Source organism: Pygocentrus nattereri, chromosome 4 (genome assembly GCF_015220715.1).
Source record: "Pygocentrus nattereri isolate fPygNat1 chromosome 4, fPygNat1.pri, whole genome shotgun sequence".
Classification (NCBI taxonomy): domain Eukaryota; kingdom Metazoa; phylum Chordata; class Actinopteri; order Characiformes; family Serrasalmidae; genus Pygocentrus; species Pygocentrus nattereri.
Window position 1 is genome coordinate 2,672,552 of NC_051214.1, and position 15,653 is coordinate 2,688,204.

General features: G+C 41.8%; 1 protein-coding gene across 1 annotated transcript in view; it reads left to right on the top strand.

Annotated features, from left to right (window-relative positions):
- lama2 (laminin, alpha 2) overlaps positions 1-13,918 on the top strand; it is a 268,929-nt gene extending 255,011 nt beyond the window's left edge. Inside the window, exons 60-66 of the mRNA XM_037537821.1 lie at positions 1,107-1,219; positions 6,500-6,689; positions 6,910-7,068; positions 7,203-7,350; positions 8,009-8,139; positions 10,234-10,456; positions 11,517-13,918. Of these exons, the coding sequence (XP_037393718.1) occupies positions 1,107-1,219; positions 6,500-6,689; positions 6,910-7,068; positions 7,203-7,350; positions 8,009-8,139; positions 10,234-10,456; positions 11,517-11,671 (1,119 nt within the window). The 3' untranslated portion in view covers positions 11,672-13,918. The remainder of the gene's footprint in view (positions 1-1,106; positions 1,220-6,499; positions 6,690-6,909; positions 7,069-7,202; positions 7,351-8,008; positions 8,140-10,233; positions 10,457-11,516) is intronic.
- The last annotated feature ends 1,735 nt before the right edge of the window (positions 13,919-15,653 follow it).

Here is a 15,653-nt window from a genome sequence, read left to right on the forward strand (position 1 = left end):
AGACAGATGCTTTATCATCACATTAGGGTACAAGTCTTTACTCAGAAATGATTAAAAAACATAAAAAAGACTCAAAGAGCCCTCTGTACGATTGATAGGTCTCTCAGATTGATGGAGAAGGTGTTATATATGGTTCTACATGGCACCAAAAAAGGTTCTTCTGTTGTAACAACCTTGACATAGTAACAATAGAAGAACCCCTTTTATTGCTATATAGAACCCTTTTTTAAAAAGGCTCTACAGACCATCTACAGCACATTCTCCATCAATCCGAAGAACCCTTTCATGATGCAAAGAACCCTTTCATCATGCAGTGGGTCCTTTGAGTGTTCATGGTTCTACATAGAACCATTTTTTTAAACTGAAGAACCTTCTTTTTTAAGAGAGTACTTATTTATGTATTCACACCTGATCTATGGCCATCATTGCTAATGAGCACAGTGCAGCCCAATGAGCTTTGACTCCACTGTTGTACAGTTCATAATTAATTATTATCATATTAATTAGTAAATAAGTCAATTGGTAGTTGTTAAAACAGTTAAATGTGAAGTAAAAGAGAGTTTTAGTCCAGGAGCGAGACTGAGAAGCGCTGATCAGCCGGTGGCTGGGATAGTGTAGTGGATAAGTCTTCTGACTTCTACACTGTAGACTGGGGCTCAATCACCCACCAGGGTCAGCCCCCCACACTATACCAATAGAGTCCTTGGGCAAGACTCCTAACACCACCTTGGCACTGCCTGTGTAAAATGATCAAATTGTAAGTCGCTCTGGATAAAATGCCATAAATGTAAACAATAAAACAGTGTAATTGGGAAATAACAGTCTGATATCATAACTAACCATAGTGCATTGACCTCAGTCCACTGGGTAAATCTCCAGACCTAGAGGCCGCAGCGACCCACAGTTTGGTGTTTTTACCGCTCTAACACGCTTGATTTGACTCAGCAGCTCATAAGCCCTCCACAAGTTCAATTCAGGGGAACATTAAACAGTGCAGTCTCGTTGAGGGGCCTCCAGAACTGGGATCTTAAAAAGGTCATCTTGTCTGGTCTTGCTGTGCTAACTGACCAGCCCTTGACTGACATCCTCTTTATTAAATCCGTCAGGTCTCCTGTGCAGCAGAGAAGGAGCCTGTTGTCCTGGAGTTAGCAAAACAGTTCGGCCTGTCCAGAAACAGTCACATGGCTTTCGAGTTCGATGACAGGAAAGTCAAGAACAGGTGGGCAGGAGGGTTCATCACCCAGTCAGCGACCTTTTCAACCCATAGAAACACCCACCTTGTACTTCCACTGACCGGCCACTTTATCAGAAACACACACCGTATGCTTACACTAATTAAATGTAGGTATTGTGATATAAACCGAGTCCGTTCTACAGTTTCTCATTAGACTGAATGAATAACCGACTCTAAATGTAGGTATTGTGATATAAACCGAGTCCGTTCTACAGTTTCTCATTAGACTGAATGAATAACCGACTCTAAATGTAGGTATTGTGATATAAACTGAGTCCGTTCTACAGTTTCTCATTAGACTGAATGAATAACCGACTCTAAATGTAGGTATTGTGATATAAACCGAGTCCGTTCTACAGTTTCTCATTAGACTGAATGAATAACCGACTCTAAATGTAGGTATTGTGATATAAACCGAGTCCGTTCTACAGTTTCTCATTAGACTGAATGAATAACCGGCTCTAAATGTAGGTATTGTGATATAAACCGAGTCTGTTCTACAGTTTCTCATTAGGCTGAATGAATAACCGGCTCTAAATGTAGGTATTGTGATATAAACCGAGTCCGTTCTACAGTTTCTCATTAGACTGAATGAATAACCAGCTCTAAATGTAGGTATTGTGATATAAACCGAGTCCGTTCTACAGTTTCTCATTAGACTGAATGAATAACCAGCTCTAAATGTAGGTATTGTGATATAAACCGAGTCTGTTCTACAGTTTCTCATTAGGCTGAATGAATAACCGACTCTAAATGTAGGTATTGTGATATAAACCGAGTCCGTTCTACAGTTTCTCATTAGACTGAATGAATAACCGGCTCTAAATGTAGGTATTGTGATATAAACCGAGTCCGTTCTACAGTTTCTCATTAGACTGAATGAATAACCGCCTCTAAATGTAGGTATTGTGATATAAACCGAGTCTGTTCTACAGTTTCTCATTAGACTGAATGAATAACCGGCTCTAAATGTAGGTATTGTGATATAAACCGAGTCCGTTCTACAGTTTCTCATTAGACTGAATGAATAACCGGCTCTAAATGTAGGTATTGTGATATAAACCGAGTCCTTCTACAGTTTCTCATTAGGCTGAATGAATAACCGACTCTAAATGTAGGTATTGTGATATAAACCGAGTCCGTTCTACAGTTTCTCATTAGACTGAATGAAAAACCGGCTCTAAATGTAGGTATTGTGATATAAACCGAGTCCGTTCTACAGTTTCTCATTAGACTGAATGAATAACCGGCTCTAAATGTAGGTATTGTGATATAAACCGAGTCTGTTCTACAGTTTCTCATTAGACTGAATGAATAACCGGCTCTAAATGTAGGTATTGTGATATAAACCGAGTCCGTTCTACAGTTTCTCATTAGACTGAATGAATAACCGACTCTAAATGTAGGTATTGTGATATAAACCGAGTCTGTTCTACAGTTTCTCATTAGACTGAATGAATAACCGGCTCTAAATGTAGGTATTGTGATATAAACCGAGTCTGTTCTACAGTTTCTCATTAGACTGAATGAATAACCGACTCTAAATGTAGGTATTGTGATATAAACCGAGTCCGTTCTACAGTTTCTCATTAGACTGAATGAATAACCGGCTCTAAATGTAGGTATTGTGATATAAACCGAGTCCGTTCTACAGTTTCTCATTAGACTGAATGAATAACCGACTCTAAATGTAGGTATTGTGATATAAACCGAGTCCGTTCTACAGTTTCTCATTAGGCTGAATGAATAACCGACTCTAAATGTAGGTATTGTGATATAAACCGAGTCCGTTCTACAGTTTCTCATTAGGCTGAATGAATAACCGACTCTAAATGTAGGTATTGTGATATAAACTGAGTCTGTTCTACAGTTTCTCATTAGACTGAATGAATAACCGGCTCTAAATGTAGGTATTGTGATATAAACCGAGTCCGTTCTACAGTTTCTCATTAGGCTGAATGAATAACCGACTCTAAATGTAGGTATTGTGATATAAACCGAGTCTGTTCTACAGTTTCTCATTAGACTGAATGAATAACCGACTCTAAATGTAGGTATTGTGATATGAACCGAGTCCGTTCTACAGTTTCTCATTAGACTGAATGAATAACCGACTCTAAATGTAGGTATTGTGATATAAACCGAGTCCGTTCTACAGTTTCTCATTAGACTGAATGAATAACCGACTCTAAATGTAGGTATTGTGATATAAACCGAGTCCGTTCTACAGTTTCTCATTAGACTGAATGAATAACCGGCTCTAAATGTAGGTATTGTGATATAAACCGAGTCCGTTCTACAGTTTCTCATTAGGCTGAATGAATAACCGGCTCTAAATGTAGGTATTGTGATATAAACCGAGTCCGTTCTACAGTTTCTCATTAGACTGAATGAATAACCGGCTCTAAATGTAGGTATTGTGATATAAACCGAGTCCGTTCTACAGTTTCTCATTAGACTGAATGAATAACCGACTCTAAATGTAGGTATTGTGATATAAACCGAGTCCGTTCTACAGTTTCTCATTAGGCTGAATGAATAACCGACTCTAAATGTAGGTATTGTGATATAAACCGAGTCCGTTCTACAGTTTCTCATTAGGCTGAATGAATAACCGACTCTAAATGTAGGTATTGTGATATAAACCGAGTCCGTTCTACAGTTTGTCATTAGACTGAATGAATAACCGACTCTAAATGTAGGTATTGTGATATAAACCGAGTCCGTTCTACAGTTTCTCATTAGACTGAATGAATAACCGACTCTAAATGTAGGTATTGTGATATAAACCGAGTCCGTTCTACAGTTTCTCATTAGACTGAATGAATAACCGACTCTAAATGTAGGTATTGTGATATAAACCGAGTCCGTTCTACAGTTTCTCATTAGGCTGAATGAATAACCGGCTCTAAATGTAGGTATTGTGATATAAACCGAGTCCGTTCTACAGTTTCTCATTAGGCTGAATGAATAACCGGCTCTAACTGTAGGTATTGTGATATAAACCGAGTCCGTTCTACAGTTTCTCATTAGACTGAATGAATAACCGACTCTAAATGTAGGTATTGTGATATAAACCGAGTCCGTTCTACAGTTTCTCATTAGACTGAATGAATAACCGACTCTAAATGTAGGTATTGTGATATAAACCGAGTCCGTTCTACAGTTTCTCATTAGGCTGAATGAATAACCGACTCTAAATGTAGGTATTGTGATATAAACCGAGTCCGTTCTACAGTTTCTCATTAGACTGAATGAATAACCGACTCTAAATGTAGGTATTGTGATATAAACCGAGTCCGTTCTACAGTTTCTCATTAGGCTGAATGAATAACCGACTCTAAATGTAGGTATTGTGATATAAACCGAGTCCGTTCTACAGTTTCTCATTAGACTGAATGAATAACCGACTCTAAATGTAGGTATTGTGATATAAACTGAGTCCGTTCTACAGTTTCTCATTAGACTGAATGAATAACCAGCTCTAAATGTAGGTATTGTGATATAAACCGAGTCTGTTCTACAGTTTCTCATTAGACTGAATGAATAACCGACTCTAAATGTAGGTATTGTGATATAAACCGAGTCTGTTCTACAGTTTCTCATTAGACTGAATGAATAACCGGCTCTAAATGTAGGTATTGTGATATAAACCGAGTCCGTTCTACAGTTTCTCATTAGGCTGAATGAATAACCGACTCTAAATGTAGGTATTGTGATATAAACCGAGTCTGTTCTACAGTTTCTCATTAGGCTGAATGAATAACCGACTCTAAATGTAGGTATTGTGATATAAACCGAGTCCGTTCTACAGTTTCTCATTAGGCTGAATGAATAACCGGCTCTAAATGTAGGTATTGTGATATAAACCGAGTCCGTTCTACAGTTTCTCATTAGACTGAATGAATAACCGACTCTAAATGTAGGTGTTGTGATATAAACCGAGTCCGTTCTACAGTTTCTCATTAGACTGAATGAATAACCGGCTCTAAATGTAGGTATTGTGATATAAACTGAGTCTGTTCTACAGTTTCTCATTAGACTGAATGAATAACCGACTCTAAATGTAGGTATTGTGATATAAACCGAGTCTGTTCTACAGTTTCTCATTAGGCTGAATGAATAACCGGCTCTAAATGTAGGTATTGTGATATAAACCGAGTCCGTTCTACAGTTTCTCATTAGGCTGAATGAATAACCGGCTCTAAATGTAGGTATTGTGATATAAACCGAGTCCGTTCTACAGTTTCTCATTAGACTGAATGAATAACCGACTCTAAATGTAGGTGTTGTGATATAAACCGAGTCCGTTCTACAGTTTCTCATTAGACTGAATGAATAACCGGCTCTAAATGTAGGTATTGTGATATAAACCGAGTCTGTTCTACAGTTTCTCATTAGACTGAATGAATAACCGACTCTAAATGTAGGTATTGTGATATAAACCGAGTCTGTTCTACAGTTTCTCATTAGACTGAATGAATAACCGACTCTAAATGTAGGTATTGTGATATAAACCGAGTCTGTTCTACAGTTTCTCATTAGGCTGAATGAATAACCGGCTCTAAATGTAGGTATTGTGATATAAACCGAGTCCGTTCTACAGTTTCTCATTAGACTGAATGAATAACCGACTCTAAATGTAGGTATTGTGATATAAACCGAGTCCGTTCTACAGTTTCTCATTAGACTGAATGAATAACCGACTCTAAATGTAGGTATTGTGATATAAACCGAGTCTGTTCTACAGTTTCTCATTAGACTGAATGAATAACCGGCTCTAAATGTAGGTATTGTGATATAAACCGAGTCCGTTCTACAGTTTCTCATTAGACTGAATGAATAACCGACTCTAAATGTAGGTATTGTGATATAAACCGAGTCCGTTCTACAGTTTCTCATTAGGCTGAATGAATAACCGACTCTAAATGTAGGTATTGTGATATAAACCGAGTCCGTTCTACAGTTTCTCATTAGGCTGAATGAATAACCGGCTCTAAATGTAGGTATTGTGATATAAGCCGAGTCTGTTCTACAGTTTCTCATTAGACTGAATGAATAACCGACTCTAAATGTAGGTATTGTGATATAAACCGAGTCCGTTCTACAGTTTCTCATTAGGCTGAATGAATAACTGACTCTAAATGTAGGTATTGTGATATAAACTGAGTCTGTTCTACAGTTTCTCGTCAGTTTCTCATCCTGTATAGATCACTAGAAGGGTGATCTGAGGAAATAACTCACAGCTCTGTGTTTTTCTCTCAGTCTTGCCATTGAGTTTGAGCTGCGGACTGAAGCGGACTCCGGGCTGGTCTTCTACATGGCCAGGATAAACCACGCTGACTTCGCCACCATCCAGGTGAAGGAGGGCATGGCCCACCTGAGCTACGACCTGGGCAGCGGAAACACATCCGTCAGCGTCCCCCGAATCATCAACGACGGACACTGGCACAAGGTAGACTCCCCGACTAGCCGGGGTTATTCTATACAGGTGTAATTAATAAGTTATTACCAGCTTTAACCGTTAGCTTAACTTACTACACACTAAGGCTTATTATTCAGTAACTACAGGGACTTCAGTAGAAGCTGGCTGAGCTATTCTTAGGTTATAAAGGTGTGTAATAACACTTTGGGCCTCCTCCCAGCGTATTGAGACCACTTTGCTCTGTGTGCAGATCCGAGTGCGGAGGGACAAGCAGAGAGGAATCCTGACGGTGGATAATCGATATTCCAAACACACAGTCAGCCCGAAGAAGGCTGACATCCTGGATGTGGTTGGGATGCTGTATGTGGGAGGTCTTCCACTGAACTACACCACCAAACGCATTGGACCGGTACCGAACACACACACACACAGTGACCCGTGGTACACAACACACTCAAATATTAGATAAAATATACGTTTTTTGTGCGTGTGTGTGTGCGTGTGTGTGTGTGTGTGTGTGTGTGTGTGTGTGTGTGTGTGCAGGTGGTGTACAGCATCAATGGCTGTATCAGAAACTTCCGGATGCTGAATGTGGACATGGAGAATCCCACCTCCAGCTATAGGGTGGGCTCCTGCTTCGCTAACCCGCAGCCTGGGACTTACTTTGACGGCACTGGATATGCTAAAGCAGGTGGGAATTTGGCTGTGAGAAGGTGGAGCTTTCAGGAGTTCATGTGACTTCATAACAGCCTTCAGGAGTTAAGCGACGTTATAAACATTTCAGGAGTTACGTGACCTTATAACAGCTTTTCAGGAGTTATGTGGGTTCAGCACAGAGAATTCCGGTGTTACAGATTTCAGGAGTTATATGACTTTATGACAGCCTTCAGGAATTACATGAGTTCTTAGCAGATGTTTCAGGAATTGGATGACTTCATAACAGCTTTCAGGAGTTACGTGACTTCCTAACAGACCTTCAGTAGTTACTCGACTTTATAACAGAGAGTTAAGGAGTTACATGGGTTCTTAACAAGGATTTCAGGTGTTAAATAACTTCATAGCAGAGCTTTCAGATGTTACTTGACTTTATAACAGATTTCAGACGTTATGAGAGGTCATAACAGAGTTTTCAGGAGTTTTGTCACTTCATAACTTCCCAATTTCAGGCATTACATACATCACAGCTGTAAGCTGTTGAGTGAATGATATGGAATGTGACTGAATTTCAGTGCTACAATGTCCAATATACTTTACTCTAAATTTTAGTGTGTATATAGTGTGTTTATGTATACAGGCGTGTTTGTTTGTGTGTTTATGTCTTTAATTTGTATGTGTTAATATTTTTACAGTGTCCACGTATCGTGTGGGTAACGACGTCTCTGTGGACCTGGAGTTCCGCACCAGCACCAGCAGCGGAGTCCTGATGGGAATCAGCAGCCAGAAGATGGACGGACTGGGAGTAGAACTGGTGAATGGAAAGGTGAGAGAGAGAGAGAGACAGAGAGACAGAGAGAGAGAGAGAGAGACAGAGAGAGAGAGAGAGAGAGAGAGAGAGAGAGAGAGAGAGACAGAGAGAGAGAGACAGAGAGAGAGAGAGAGAGAGAGAGAGAGAGACAGAGAGAGAGAGAGAGAGAGAGAGAGAGAGACAGAGAGAGAGACAGAGAGAGAGACAGAGAGAGACAGAGAGAGACAGAGAGAGAGAGACAGAGAGAGAGAGAGAGAGAGAGAGACAGAGAGAGAGACAGAGAGAGAGAGAGAGAGACAGAGAGAGAGACAGAGAGAGAGAGACAGAGAGAGAGAGAGAGAGGGAGAGACAGAGAGAGACAGAGAGAGAGAGAGAGAGAGACAGAGAGAGAGAGAGAGAGAGAGAGAGACAGAGAGAGAGAGAGACAGAGAGAGACAGAGAGAGACAGAGAGAGAGACAGAGAGAGACAGAGAGAGAGAGAGAGACAGAGAGAGACAGAGAGAGGGGGAGAGGGTGAGAAAGGGTGAGAGAGAGTCTAAGTTGAATGGAGAGAGAGAAGAGAGAGAGAAAGAAGCAAAAAGATAAAAAGGAAAGAGAAGTGAAAGAGTGAGAGAGAAGAAACAAAGGTGGGAATGAGAAAAGAAAAAAGAGAAAAAATCACAAGAGAAAGAAGGAGAGTCAAGGGAGTGATAAAAGGGTAAATAGGGTGAGAGACAGAGAGAGAGTGATTAAAGGGTAAAGGCGGCAAGCAAGAGAAAGAGAGAGAGTGATTAGAGGGTAAAATGGGCGAGAGAAAGAGAGAGAGTGATTAGAGGGTAAAGAGGGCGAGAGAAAGAGAGAGAGTGATTAGAGGGTAAAGAGGGCGAGAGAAAGAGAGAGACTGATTAGAGGGTAAAGAGGGCGAGAGAAAGAGAGAGAGTGATTAGAGGGTAAAGAAGGCGAGAGAAAGAGAGAGAGTGATTAGAGGGTAAAGAGGGCGAGAGAAAGAGAGAGTGATTAGAGGGTAAAGAGGGCGAGAGAAAGAGAGAGTGAGTAGAGGGTAAAATGGGCGAGAGAAAGAGAGAGAGTGATTAGAGGGTAAACTGGGCGAGAGAAAGAGAGAGTGATTAGAGGGTAAAGAGGGCGAGAGAAAGAGAGAGAGTGATTAGAGGGTAAAGAAGGCGAGAGAAAAAGAGAGAGTGATTAGAGGGTAAAGAGGGCGAGAGAAAGAGAGAGAGTGATTAGAGGGTAAAGAGGGCGAGAGAAAGAGAGAGTGATTAGAGGGTAAAGAGGGCGAGAGAAAGAGAGAGAGTGATTAGAGGGTAAAGAGGGTGAGAAAGAGAGAGAGAGTGATTAGAGGGTAAAGAGGGCGAGAGAAAGAGAGAGAGTGATTAGAGGGTAAAGAGGGCGAGAGAAAGAGAGAGAGAGATTAGAGGGTAAAGAGGGCGAGAGAAAGAGAGAGAGTGATTAGAGGGTAAAGAGGGCGAGAGAAAGAGAGAGAGTGATTAGAGGGTAAAGAGGGCGAGAGAAAGAGAGAGTGATTAGAGGGTAAAGAGGGCGAGAGAAAGAGAGAGAGTGATTAGAGGGTAAAGAGGGCGAGAGAAAGAGAGAGAGTGATTAGAGGGTAAAGAGGGCGAGTGAGAGAGAGAGAGTGATTAGAGGGTAAAGAGGGCGAGAGAAAGAGAGAGTGATTAGAGGGTAAAGAGGGCGAGAGAAAGAGAGAGAGTGATTACAGGGTAAAGAGGGCGAGAGAAAGAGAGAGAGAGATTAGAGGGTAAAGAGGGCGAGAGAAAGAGAGAGAGTGATTAGAGGGTAAAGAGGGCGAGTGAGAGAGAGAGAGTGATTAGAGGGTAAAGAGGGCGAGAGAAAGAGAGAGAGAGATTAGAGGGTAAAGAGGGCGAGAGAAAGAGAGAGAGTGATTAGAGGGTAAAGAGGGCGAGAGAAAGAGAGAGAGTGATTAGAGGGTAAAGAGGGCGAGTGAGAGAGAGAGAGTGATTAGAGGGTAAAGAGGGCGAGAGAAAGAGAGAGAGTGATTAGAGGGTAAAGAGGGCGAGAGAAAGAGAGAGAGTGATTAGAGGGTAAAGAGGGCGAGAGAAAGAGAGAGAGAGATTAAACTGCGTCTGTGTTCAGCTCCTGTTCCACGCTGATAACGGGGTGGGCCGGGTCACCGCTATGTACGAGCCCGCGGAGGGGGCGGGGCTCTGTGACAGTCAGTGGCATTCTGTCTCCGCCCACAAGCTGAAACACCGCCTGGAGCTGATTGTAGACGGCGTTAAATCTGAGGCGGCGAGTCCGGACCCCCGCTCAGCGTCCGCTGACACCAACGACCCCGTCTACGTGGGGGGATACCCGGGTATCAAAAACTTCTTTAACTCTGTATGAATTCTGTCCATACAACAAGATGGTTCTTCAAGGGTTCTTTAGTTATATATATATATCTATATAGAACCATAAACACTCAAAGAACCCTTGGCATAATTTAAGGGTTCTTTCCATGGTGAAATTGTTCCTCAGCTTGAGGGAGAATGTGTTGTGTTTGATTCTGTATAGCACCAAAAAGGGCTCTGCTACCGTCACAAGCTTGACAATAGAAGAACCCCTTTGGATGCTGTACAGAACCCTAATCACAGTGGTTCTAAATTCACATTCTCCATTAATATGAAGAACCATTTTACCATGCAAAGAACATTTTATTAATGCAAAGGGTTATTTGAGTGTTCATGGTTCTATAGAGAGCCAATTACTAAAGAACCCTTAAAGAACCCTCTTTTTAAAGAGTTCACTTCAGCCTATGTTCATAGTTCAGTGTGTCATACAATTAACAAAAGGTTCAAGGGTTCTTCAAGGGCTCTTTAGTACAGAAAATGGTCATGTATAGAACCATGAACACTCAAAGAAACCTTTGCATTCATCAGATTGACGGAGAATGTGTTTTCGATGGTTCTATGTAGAACCTTTTTGAAGAGTTCATCTATTGTTGCAAACTTGACACTGTAACAATGGAAGAATCCTTTCTGGTGCTATATGGAACCCTCCTCACAAAGGTTCTATATAGAACCGTCTATAGCACATTCTTAATAAGCCTTTTGTAATGCAAAGAACCATTTAATCATCCAAAAGGTTCTTTGACTTATCATGGTTCTACAGTATACGGGCCCTGCTATTGTTACAAGCTTAACATTGTTGCAATAGAAGAATCTGTTTGGATGACATATAGCTTTTAATAAAGGTTCTATGTAGAACCATCTACAGCACATTCTCGATCAGTCTGAAGAGCCATTTCACCATGCAAAGAACCCTTTAATCATGCAAAGGGTTCTTCTGAGTGTTCTTGGTTCTATATAGAAGCATGTTTGAACATACTGGAGGAAACCTCTCTGATCCTGCGCTCATGTGCGTGTTGTTCCTTCCAGAGACCCTGAAGCAGTTTGGTCTGACCATCAGCACTCCGTTCAAAGGCTGTATGAGGAACCTGAAGCTGACCAAAGCAGGAAAGGTTCTAGAAGTTCAGCTGAACAAAGCGCTGGAGATCAAAGGAGTGCAGCCCCTCACCTGTCCCGGAGTTTAAAAGCCTCCCACTTGTCCACCAGTTTCAAGCTAACTAGATCACTTGACCTTCAATCAAAGAAGAAAGAAGCAAATCAAAGCACCTAGAGCAACGTTCTCCAATCCTGGTCCTGAAGAGCGGCCTTCCCACCAAGCCTAGTTCCAACCACAGTTAGACCTGCTCCAGCTAATCAACCTCTTCCCAAGTCCTTGATTGGCTGAATCAGATGTATTAAGCCTTGGATACACTACTCGACTAACAGATCAGAAAGACTGGGCGTCTCACACTATTTGACTGGTTTTTGCAGATATTTTGGGCGACTGAAATATTGGGGATCCACACTAAACGATTAGGGATCACACACCACTCACATTTTAGGCTGTTGCTGAACCAAATGGAGCTCACTGAGCTCATTGAACTCGCAGGTTCTCCAGTTACTAGGAGACGCAAGGAAACAAACATGACATTACTGCTGCTGTTTTCTCTGCCGTTTGTGCCGACGCAGTAAAGAAGCGGCTGGTAAACGTTTAAAAATGTGATCAGTTGGTATTTTTAGAGTTTAAAATGTACAAAAACTCGATTCTGCCTCAAACTCAGCTCGTTAAAAAGCTTCGCTCCACCATTTTTCTTTGTTTACTTGCTGTGTGTTCTTGTTTCTCAGTCTCAGTTTCCATTGGCTGTTGCAGGAGTCCATCCAGATTGAGTCGTTGACCAGTTTGCACTAGAAAAAAATCAAACGTCTGATAAACTCTGCCTGGTCTGAAATCTGAGACTGCGCCCCTCAAACACGACTCAAATCTCCCTCCAGCTGTCGACTCCGACTGACCCAAAAATCTGACTCAGCCACACTGAGAATCGGGGTTAAAATCAGGGTAAAAGACTTGTAGAGTTAAGTAAGGGGTGGGGCAGCTTATTGGATGCAGGTTGGAACTAAACTCAGGAAGGTAGCTCTCCTGGACTAAGGTTGGAGACCACTGGCCTACAGATCAACCAAAGTATTCATTTTTGTACCAAACAAATCAGCCAAAGCAGTGTAGAGTTTTTCATCTGGAGTGAATCATCCACAGTGAATCAGTGAAGAATCAGCAGAGCTGGAACCAAAGAACCAGACAAAACGAGTCATCTGGAGAACCAGGCCCCAGCGGATATCAGTAAAGAGCACTTTTTCTCAAAGAATCCAGCCGAAGCCAAATCAAACAGACCACCAAAGTGACCACACTGGCCTCGCCCATCACCATGGCAAACAGACGTAGTCTGGGTTTCCTCCTCTGCTGGTACAGCAGGCTGACCAGCTGAAGAAGGAAACCAGAGAACTTGCAGAGGAGAACTTCCACTCTGTAATGTCCTCTGGGTTTCTCAAAAGCTCCCGAGTGAGTCCAAAATGAATGGGCTAAGGGGTTAAATGGCACATTTGAGTAAAATCATAGTTTATAGATGCCTAAATGTTTCTAATATAAAAGAATACATTCATTTCCTGAACACAGCATAAAACATTTTAACATTTTAAGAGCTTTTAAACTCGAGTTAAAGGAGTTTTAAACAGCGCCTCATATACGTTCATGACATCAGAGACCGCAAACAGCCAATGAGCCGCTCCGCTCACCAACCAATCAGCACTCAGGGGTCAGTAAAGTTAGTGTCCCGCTGCCCGAACCTGTTAGCTGTCGAAATGAATAAAACATACGGGTGAGATTTCTTCGCCTTTTCAGGGGAATACATCCTTCTACTTTCTAAAATTAAAGGAAAGTGATTAGAAACTATTTTAGCCACTCGTTGTGGACTCACTCACGGGCGCCCTCTGGTGTTGTGCAGTCATGTTTTGGACAAAATTGGGGAAATAGGAAGAGGCCCGGCTCCCTTAACCCGGCTGTGAATGTAAACCACATAGAGATGTGTTGGACTCAGTTCCTGGTGGGTCACAGCTCTGCAGAGCTTAGTGTTTTCCCTCTTTGGCAGTTCATCCAAGTCCGGAAGGTCTTGGGAACGAGCGGATGGGTTGAATCCGGTGTGTTTAATGAGGACCGGAGTCTGGCACGTGTCTTAGGTCGAGCATTAAGTGTTGCCAAATTGAGTTTTGAAGAGTCTTTTTGATGCTTATGTTTAGGTTCAACCCAAATCAATGGCATTCGATCAAATTCAACACAAAATGTATTTTTAAAGAGACATCATTTGTCATTTGAGATGTGTGTCCAGTGGGTAATCATGAATTCCTCAAATAAAATCCTTGTCCATCTAAACTTTCAATAAACGGTTAACGAACCAGCTTCATCTGTGCCTCGAAAAGACAATCACTGTACCTTTGAGACCGTTTACTCAGCAAGCAAGCAAGCGAAGTTTATTTATATAGGGCTTTTTACAGAAGGGGTTCTCACCAGAAAGAAAAGGAAAGAAACTCCGGGTCCGAGCCTCCATGAGCGTCGCCAGCGGCAACAGTGGCACAGAAAAACTCCCTAAAAGAGGAAGAAACCTTGCGAGGAACCAAGACTCAGAAGGGGAACCCCATCCTCCTCTGGTCGACACCAGACCAGCAATCATTGTCAATACGAAGTATTTTAGAAGTTTTAATAATCGATCAGACTTACGTACACTTAGTTGCCAGTTTATTAGGTACTATCTTGTATCTAAGACTTCCATGGGCTTTGTAGGTCCACTCCATTCATCACTGACCAGTTTCTGGTCACAGAACTCATGTTGACCAAATATTATTTGGATGGTGGACCACGTCGGGTCGGTGGCACCAGTACGTCCAGTCACTGTGGACAGTAGTGATGAACACATAGAAAGCTTAATAAACTTTAGGAAAGGAGGTAGGGTACAGTCCATAAGGCTCCATGACACCTACATAAGCTTGTCATGATCCTTGATATAATCCTTAATAAATGTTTATTATCGGCATTATTCGCTGTAAATGTCACATTTGCCAATTTTGATCAAAGTGGCGTTTATGACAGATGATGCTCATTGGAATAATCATTTATGTAGGGTTACATCAGTTGTCATGACAAGCTTATGTAGGCGTCATGTAGCCTTATGAACTCTACTGGCATTACCAGAAAGTATGACCAACTGGCATAAGGTGGTCATAAAGCCTACACAAGGACTTCATACACTCCAAAAATAGTCTCTTGTCAAGTGAAATGATCTGAAATGTACTCGATCGATCGAATATTTCCCATTTTTGAGATGGTTGTGCGCTGATTATGAGATCATCTGGCTTATTTCTACATATTATTTACTTGTTTTAGGTCGTTTTATTAAGTGAAATGATCTCACTGATCTGACCGATGTGACCGCATCCTCTGATTATCAGACTGTTAAAAGGGAATCGCGCTAATTTCTTGAAATAGTCCTGCATCATTTTGTGGCTGAGGTTCAGAGTAAGGCATTCAGAGGGTTTGGTGTGAAGTGGTTCAGATGTCTTTACAGCAGCGAGCGTCATGCGATCTGGGAAAGTTTCTGATCTGATATGAAACTGCCACAGTTTGTGCTTCTAGCCCGGAGGGTTTATTGCATCATTTTGGGGTCTTGAAGCCACTTGCAACTGTTTCCAGGATGTCTGAAAACCATACAGTCGGTCAAACCAAAAGCTCCCACTTCATTTCACAATATTCATTTGGAACAGAGGTTCTCAACCTCAAGGCCTGCCTACTACGGCTTTCTACACTCACTGTCCACTTTACCAGCTCCACTTACTGTATAGCTGCACTCTGTAGTTCTACAGTTACAGACTGTAGTCCATCTGTTGCTCTGATACTCTGTTACCCTGTTCTTCAGTGGTCAGGACCCCCATGGACCCTCACAGAGCAGGTACTATTTGGGTGGTGGATCATTCTCAGCACTGCAGTAACGCTGACGAGGTGGTGGTGGTGTGTTAGTGTGTGTTGTGCTGGTCCGAGTGGATTTTTTTCTCTGTCTTTTAAATTTTCGGCTCTTTTAAATTTTAAATTAGACTCTAAAGAAAGTTTTGTTTTGTTAACCGTATTCACGAATTCTCAGCTTAACA